Source organism: Asterias amurensis, chromosome 4, assembly GCF_032118995.1.
Source record: "Asterias amurensis chromosome 4, ASM3211899v1".
In the NCBI taxonomy this organism is placed as follows: Eukaryota; Metazoa; Echinodermata; class Asteroidea; order Forcipulatida; family Asteriidae; genus Asterias; species Asterias amurensis.
The window spans coordinates 17,346,187-17,355,734 of NC_092651.1; the positions used below are offsets into that span (position 1 = coordinate 17,346,187).

General features: G+C 39.9%; 1 protein-coding gene across 1 annotated transcript; it reads left to right on the plus strand.

Moving 5' to 3' along the window:
- Positions 1-7,071: 7,071 nt before the first annotated feature.
- LOC139936382 (pyrokinin-1 receptor-like) lies at positions 7,072-8,773 on the plus strand. The gene has a single exon (XM_071931191.1). The coding sequence runs from the start codon at positions 7,072-7,074 to the stop codon at positions 8,254-8,256; it is 1,185 nt and encodes a 394-aa protein (XP_071787292.1). The 3' UTR covers positions 8,257-8,773.
- The last annotated feature ends 775 nt before the right edge of the window (positions 8,774-9,548 follow it).

Consider the following 9,548-nt stretch of genomic DNA (forward strand, 5'->3'; position numbering starts at 1 on the left):
AATCGCTCCAAATGCCTCGGTGTGAAATACCCTTTTTTGCTTAGTGAATGTGAATGGCCTGACTTTAGTTAGAGGTAAACAACTCTTCGAAAGCATAAGCCACAGAAGTGTAAAAAGTGTTGGTTTTTTTTGCAATAATGTATATCTGTATAGTAAATGATGTTTGGATGACAGTTCATTTTTTTAACAAGAGATAAACTGTTTTTTTAAGCTTCAATTTTTTACATGAAATAAAAATTCTATGGCGATTCGATGAGACACCCAAACATGTTGAGATGTTCTCACAGTGAGTAATAGCATAGAGGTAGTTACAGGGACTACGTTTGGTAATTGCGCTTAAGGGCACTGCGGCTTCCTAAGGGTCTATTAATTAATGTAAGCTGAGGTGCCCTCCGGAATTGTTGCAATTTTGTTTATGTAAATCAGAAAATTTCAAAATGGCAGCCAAATATTTCAAATAGTTAACATCATTTTTCTTGAGTCCCTTGAGTCATAAAAAGCTGAGGGTGGTTGCTAAATATGTGACTTGCGGTGCATAGTCACGCTCTGGCGCAACGTGTTCGTTTTAGTCTGTGTTCCAGGCGTTTTCAATATAATGACTCATTAAAGGCAGTGGACACTACTGGTAATTACTCAAAATGGTTATCGGCATAAAACCTTACTTGGTAACGTGTAATGGGGAGAGGTTGATAGTATAAAACATTGAGAGAAACGGCTCCTTCTGAAGTGCCATAGTGTTCGAGAAAGAAGTAATTTTCCACGAATTTGATTTTGAGACCTTTCACAGGTTTGTTATTTTTTGCACATGTTGAGATACACCAACTGTGAAGGCTAGTCTTTGACAATTACCAACAGTGTCCACTGTCTTTAATCGCTCCGAATTTTTTGTGATATCTCAAAAACGGGACCCTTTGAAATGAAATGTTCACATTGTTGTATTGATGTACTCAAGCCATCTACATTTATTATTGGATTCCAGCCATTGGACACTTTCGGAACAGAACAAAAATAAAAGTTCACAGATTTGCAAATAACTTACAGGGTTTACAGAAGGTAATGGTAAAAGACTTCTCTTGAAATTCCATGACATGCTTTATTTTTTTGAGAAAACATTAAAACAGTTATCAGTTCTCGATATCGAGAATTACCGATTTATTTTAAATACATTAAATAACACGGCGAAACGTGCGGAAACAAGGACGGGTTTTCCCGTTATTTTCTTCAAACTCCGCTGACTAATTGAGCCTACGTTATCACAGGTTTGTTATTTTATATAATAGTTGTCATACACGAAGTATGGGCCTTGGACAATACTGTTTACCGAAAGTGCCGAGTGGCTTTAAAACAATTGAACGCTCCTTAAGATCTTTGACCAGAAGTATTTTTGATACCATGATATTTCAAACAATTATCTTCCTTTGTGCTTACATGAACTTAGACGTTTCTGTTCTGCTGCTCTTATGGAACTCGAACCAAATCCTTTCATACCAAGCAATGTGGAAATAAATTCAAAATCCAAATCCAGTTCATTCCTTTACGATTTAAGCTTGTGTTAATTAGCAAGATATATCCATGATCAGATAAATACGTGATTTCACAACTGTATACGTCAACTTGATTCTAAACTCCAACAACCATTGGGGAATGCTCAGTGAAATCTCCACAACACGGCTTCGTAAGATTAACAAATTACTCGCCCCGTAGCACTATAAGTCGGTTTAATTAGTTGGTTCTTCCTTGTCTGTCGCCTCTGTGGACGCCCGGTTCGCATCCTTCTGCGGACCCATGAGAATTGCAAGGCAATGGATTTTCAGTCCCTTCCTGGTTGCGTCACTGGGTTAAAGGAACACGTTGCCTTGGATCGGACGAGTTGTTCTATAAAAACAAAACGTTTGTAACCGTTTGTTATAAAATGCATATGGTTGGAAAGGTGTTGTAAAAGTAGAATACAATGATCCACACAAACATGCCTCGAAATTGCGGTTTTTCTTTTACCTCGTCGACTAACACGGTCGGCCATTTATGGGAGTCACACACACACACACAAACACGTAAGTAACAGTCACAATAATGACTCGAAAAAATATTTTGTTACATGCTTACGTTGGTTTATTTATTTATGAAATTTGTCCTCTATAGTTTTGTATTACTTGTGTAATTTTTGGAACTCTGTGTTAATTACGGTAAGGTTGTAAAAATATGGTATATCTATACTATTAAAAGCGTAACCCGCGCCATCTTTGATTGAAAATTAGAAGGTCCAGTGGCATGGCATCCTTGTGGAATTCAACACGGTTGTGTCGTTACAGACGTCGGGTTGCAAGTCTACAAAACCCTGAACCGAACTCCCTCTTACGACTTGTCTGATTGGCTGGAGTCACGAGCGATATCTCCTTACATGTGTGGTTGTCTGGTTTTGATATGGGCCACCTGTTGGTCGAAGGGGGAAGCCGTAGGCTGCGCACAGAGTCACCTCTGTGGTTGTCTGGTTTTGATATGGGCCACCTGTTGGTCTAGGGGGGGGGGGGGGGGAAGCTGTAGGCTGCACACAGAGACACCTCTTTAAGTGGGTGGCAACCTCGGACTCCCATTAACATTCCAGAGTGACTCATTGATGTTTCGCAGAGGGGTAAATGGCATTGTGTATATACCATTTTGTACAGGGGGTTTAATTTCGCGTGTTAAATAACAAACATTAGGCTTTAATACATGCATTTGTTACATACGTGTTTATTACAATTAAATCACTCATGTAGGCCTACCCAACTTTCCAGCATTTTATAAACGCATCAAACAGCAACCCATTGTTGTGAAACTTTATTTGTCCCATTTAACTCTGCACCATTAGTGGTTGAATCCATATGTCATCCCCACACACAGAACGTATACACGCAAAAGTTGAAACATTTTCAAAAAGTAAATGCATTACTGATTCTTTTCATATACATTGTATAGGTTTTGCCAGTTAAACCTACAAAAAAGTACATGAACTCACCGTTTAAGAATAGTATGCTTTCATGGTTACGAACTTTGTGAAACATCAACGGCTGTTTTGAAGCTGTAAACGAACATTCCATTCAAAGTTCTGAAGCAACAAAATTGTAAGAACGTTGCCTGGTCAGGACTCAGGATGTAGGTTTTGCCAAATCCTTTTTGTATTAAGCAATCGGCCGTCGCGTTTTGTTATCGAAAGAGCCCTCATGTGCAGCTGAATCGGGTACTTTTTACGAATTTCTCCATACAAAAATCCAATCCTACGAAATGATTATTACCTGTAAGAATACCTCCCTTGCCCCCACATTACCTTTTACAACATTTGTATACTACAATCCTCCTCATCTTCGCGCGGCACCCCGCTAGTATTTTTTATTTTGATATCATTTTGAGTCCCTGTCATTAGTAGGAATTGTTACGACTGTATCACAAGTGAATATAACAATGTATTGAAGTTTCTCAACATTGAACCCATAAACTATAAACATTCCCATAAAAAGACAGTATATGAAATATGTTATTGGCTGTACCACAATCTTATAACAATTTGTAATGATGAATGACAATAGAGACTGTTTTTCTACTTTCCTTCATAATTGAGAAATGGACATTCAATCCATTACATGCTTTACAGGTCAAGCAATATCCGTTAATAGTGTGTGGCGCCACCTCGCAGCGCCCGAGTACACATTGAATGTCATCTCCTTGTCTTATCGTCCCACGATCCGGAGCGTTGGGTCCGGGAAGAAGTCACTTGGCTTCTGGATCTGGATAATACTGAATACAATCGCATGTAAAATTATATCACGGAAAGGAGCATTTGCATATAGTGTGTAGTGCTTTAAAATTTTTAAGATGAGGCCCCCCCCCTTGGTAATTTGGAAATATTTAAGTTGCCCGGGTAGGTTTAGAAGGTATCGTTATCGATTTGGCACTTTTAAATCTGATATATCTGAAGTGAGCTCCCCCTTGGTAATTTTGAAGTATTTAAGTTAACCGGGTAGGTTTTGATGGTGTCATGGGCGATTTGGCACCTCTAAATCTGATATAACTGATAGTTCTTGGGTATAATGAGTTGAGAAAACATTTTTTGAGTAGGATTTGAAACTTTGCATGGTGAAAACACGACTTAGTAAAAGGTTTGCGTTAAGACCTTGTAATGATAATCTCTAAATGAGTTTGTATGGGCTGGAATGAGGGAGTAGATGTTTTTTTTTGAAGATTGCCTGGTAGTGAGGCTGGATGTCACCAATGGTTAACGTCTTTGTATGTAATATTATTGGGAATAGATTCCATGTGTTCCTTTTAGTACGCCGCTGTTGTGGAGCGGGTCCCAGTCTAATTTCTTACGGTGAACCTACTCTCTTATTGTAAAAGAGTGAAAAATCACTCTTTCAAGAGCAACATGAAGGTCAACTCTTTTTTTTCGAGTGGTCTTCCACTCTTTTTGATTGAAGTTTGCATCCTTTTGAGTGATTTTTCCTGGAGTGAAACCACTCTAAAAGAGTAAAATAACCACCACTCTTTTTGAAGAGCCATATATGACGGACAGTTCGAAATGTAAAGAGTGGTGTTTTTCACTCTTTTACATTATAGATTAGCAGCACGTCTCTGCAGCTAAAGACTTTTGACACTATTGTTAACTGTCCAACCAGTCTTCTCACTTACAGTGTATCTCATCGTATGCATAGAATAACCAACCTGTGAAAATTTGAGCTGAATTGGCCGTTGAAGTTGTGAGATGGGAGAAAAAAACACCCTTGTCAAACGAAGTCATGTGCTTTCAGATGCTTGATTTCGGGAGCTCAAAATCTAATTTTGAGGTCTCGAAATCAAATTCGTGGATAATCACTTCTTTCTCGAAAACTACGCCACGTCAGAGGGAGCCGTCTTTTAAAATGTTTTATACTATCAACCTCTCCCCATTACTCGTTAGCAAGTGAGGTTCTATGCCAAAAATTATTTTGTGTATTACGAATAGCGCCCACTGCGTTTAAGTTATCAATCGTGGTCTTCGTTACCGCACTACTGTGCTATATTTATCCAATCTTATGTTTCACGCAGTCAGCCATGGGGTTTAGTGCATCCATCCGCGTTCGTGCACCACACAATATTTCCCCAGGACTCTGCAAACTCTGGTTTATAGTTTTATCGGTTATTGGACGTCATGTTGGAACTGTTGGATGATATAATGTCATGGCTCATAGCAGCCAATCGGCACCGCAGAAGACGGCATTTCCTGACTTGTTACGATATCATAATCCAAGGTCTTGCACTATGTGCGATGGCTCGTTACTGATGATCAAAATAATATTCTGTTGACGTTATACCGCCGCGGTATTGTGTTACTTTTGCTTATATATTTTTTTTGTTTAGTATTGATAACCAACTGCGGATAACCGCCACTTACAGGTATCCTTACAAAAAAATTGATAAAAATATGTACATGTACAGTTATTTCGACGGTGGGTTGTACCTCAGAAATGGATTGTTTACATTTTGTGGACCAATATTTATTCTAATATAAAAATAAATAATTTTAAATTGAAATATGAAAGTTAATAATTTAAAATAAATTAATGAAAAATAAACCAAAGTAACAAAACACTAACATTTGTAGGCATGACGTCACAAGAAACGCACAATGTGCATTATTCGCCCCACGTACCAAAAGCCAAAAGTCAACCAATTTGTAAATGCCTGCAGTATTTCTTGAATTCAAAGGCAGTGGACACTTAATTGGTAATTACTCAAAATTATTATTAGCATAAAACCTTTCTTGGTGACGAGTAATTGGGGAGAGGTTGATGGTATAAAACATTGTGAGAAACGGCTCCCTCTGAAGTGCCATAGTTTTTGAGAAAGAAGTTATTTTCCACGAATTTGATTTAGAGACATATATTTAGAACTTGAGGTCTCGAAATCAACCATCTATAAACGCACACAACTTCGTGTGACAAGAGTGTTTTTTCTTTCATTATTATCTCGCAACTTCGATGACCGATTAAGCTCAAATTTTCACAGGTTAGTTATTTTATGCATGAGTTGAGATACAGCAACTGTGAAGGCTAGTCTTTGCAATTACCAATAGTGTCCACTGCCTTACACATGTACCAACAAAATGCAACATTCCTCCACATGCCAAAAGCATCAAGTCTAAAATCAACTAATTGTCATGCATAAATGCCTGCAGTATTTCTTGAATTCAACATATACATCGTATATGCGTTGTAAGCGATAGTGCGGTCTTGAAAGGAATTATCATATTTCTGTAATAATAAAAAACGCCAAGTCAGCATCTAAAATCTGATTAGTATTCATAAACTGAATCAGCAACATCTGGCAGATTGTCCCCAAATTCCTGTTTTAAAATTTTTTGTCAAACAGCCGCTTTTAAAAATATTCCTCACTTTGATATTCCCCTGGAATACTACATATTGGAAAACATCAGACTCTTTACAATTATGTAAAGCTTTAGGTAAACAGCACACAAGCAAATAAAATCAGATTCAGAATTCCTTTCATATTTTTGCAAAGCTCAGAACCCAAGGCGCCAAGGTAATTTGTATTTATATAAAGCTCTATTCTGCAAATTCACTGCCTCGGATTTGTGAAAGTAATATTGTGAATTATGCATTACAATCATGACTGAAATAGAAAAAAGAGAGAAAAAGATTAGGGGCATATCATTTGTGTCCCCTCCCGTGTCCCAGGGACTGGACTTAATGCCTAATCGCCCACTCACATTTTAAGAACTTTGTTTTTGTCAAACGAGTGTTTTAAAAAGATTATATTCTCCCTGGTGTACATGCAATTACGAAGACCACCAACCACTGTTTTATTTTCAGTCATGCAACGGTCGTCGTCTGTGACATTTACGACACGGGTGTACAGACGTCACGCACGCAGTGATATTGTCCGCCAATAAAAGACCGCGGCGTTCGCGACAACCCTTCGTAAAAATAAAAAAACTGGCAACCGGTGTGCGAGCCACTCGAACAGGTTTGCGCTGCACTATAAAAACTATCCACACACGAATCGCCAGTTCACTACTCTTGTTCGTTCGTCAGTAGCGCCATGGATACCATATCGGAAGGGTCTCCGATCTGTAATATTAGTCTCAACATGAGTGAGTCGGATGCCGTGCAGCACGAGTACGGCTCCACGGAGCGGATACTCGTCACCATAGTCATGCCGTGTATTCTAACGTTTGGCCTGGCCGGAAACGTGGGGTTCCTCTTCGTCTTGTGGCGTGTAACGTGGATGCGAACCACGCTGAACTTCTATCTCACACATCTTGCCATTGCGGACATCCTTTTTCTCTCTATCTCAGTTATGTCCAAAGTCATCGGGTACTGTGTCTCACCTCTTGCTTTAGATAAGTACTTCATGGGTGTTACCGGCTGCATTACCGTCCATCTACTCCTTGATATCTCATACTTTGCGTCTGTGATCTTGATCACTCTGGTGACTTTGGAGAGATACTATGCCACATGTCAACCTCACCTCCACCGGGAGCACAGCACACGACCCCGGGCGATTCGCTTCGTGGCGATAGTATGGCTGTGCTCGTTCGTTCTCGCCTGCACGCTCATCCCGGCTAGTTCTACCTTCTTTACAGTCTGCCTTACGTGGCCGGAACATGTGGAGAAATACGCAAACTATCCGGAGATCATGGGCTTGTGTTTTGGGGCGGCTGACTGGGTCGGCGACTTTGCCGATGCCGTACATTCTGTGCCTTTCGCGATAGCGATGCTTGTCAATATTGTGTTTTTCAGTAGGATCATCGCCGCACTGAACAGCATGGTTGCCCGAGCACAACGCTCCGGATTTAGTGACCGCAGTCAACACATCCGGGATCGGGTAAGTCGGATGCTCGTCATCAACGGGGTTATATTTTTCCTTTGCCTCGCACCTTTCCAAATCACCACACTGTCCTATATATTCATCCCCGAAGCAAAACAGGGGGACTTCGTCTGGACGCAAGTCACCCGGGTGCTCGTGTTCATCAACTCGGCTGTAAACCCTATTGTCTACAACGTCACCAATCCACGCTATCGTAAGGCTTTCGGACAGGCCTTCAGCATCAAGTATGCCGGCCGAGGACATAACCACCTCAAGAACTACCTCACCAATAGGGCCTCCAGTATGGAAATGAACGTTCGTGGCAACACCAACAACACACGGGCTACGTGTAACTCCAACGCGCTCAACTCGTCAACGCAACAGGTGGGGGCAAAACCAACGGTCAGTAGTTTTTGAACCGTCAAAATGGACCACGTGGATGTTGGAACAAAAGTCACTATACAGCTAAAGTATTATGTACAATACATAATTCAGAAGATCGATATCTATTTTGGGATTGCAGTTTAGCGAGACAGTGTACATTGCGGAAAAGGATTTATATTTTGATGAGGGACACAAGAAATCTTCTTTGAAAATCTTAAAGTCACTATTTATACTATTGGACCACTAATCTTTTCAGCTGCATCGCCCGTGGATGAACTTTTCTTCAGCGGACATATACTCCAGTTTTCGTTTAAAAGGGCTTAGCTGTGCAATGTGGGTTTGATTACTTGAAATCAAAGTTTGGTTCCCCGGAAACCACTCTGTGTGTCGCGGTTTCGTTGAAGGGTGCACACAAACTACAGGTTTTGCAACTTGCAAGAGCATTTTGACTTAAGCGAACAACGTGATGACGGACGAGACAATGGTATTCCTTTATACCCAAACGAAATTGTTGTTCAAAGGGTTTGGGCACTTTTTGTAACACAAAACACAGTATACATAGATTTACATTAAACTTACACAGTTTGAAGATAATGGGGGCAGAAAGCTTTCCGTAAAATATTACTTGCTGAGGTGTTGTAAGTTTTGAGAAACGAGTAAAACAATGTCAGGGAAATAAATTGCGTACCAGGAGACGAACGACATTATTTTAGAATAAACGTAATCAGTTCCAATATTTAAACACAAACACTGGTAAAAACGTTGTCTCACTGAGACGTAAAAATATTATTTTCGTGACATTGTTTTACTCATTTCTCAAAAACCACATCACCTCAGCAAGTAATATTTTAAGGGAAGCGTTCTACCATCAAACCGTGTGTAACGTTTAGTGTAAATCTGTAGACATTATTTTTTCGTGTCCTACAAAATGTACCCCAACTCGTTTAAAAGAATGCGTTACTTATGCAGGACCGTTACGTTATTGACCAATAGTGGAATATTTTACGGGAATTTGTTTTTACGCGCAGTGACGTTTAGTTACGAAACCAATAACCCTATACACCTACCCCTAACCCTAACCCTAAACTCAACCCTAACCATAACCCTAACCTTAACCCTAACCCTAACCCGTTTAGTTACGAAACCCTAGTTACGCGAAACACTCGACAAACAACTCGGACCGAATTCAAAAAATAAATAAAAAAAGAAGACGTATATAATTACCTTTACGGACACTGTTGACCTGTGAAGTGAATGGTGATTTTTCCCCCGTGGGGAAAACGTTGCAAGGACGCTTGCTCGACTGTATTATGATCGCGATCACG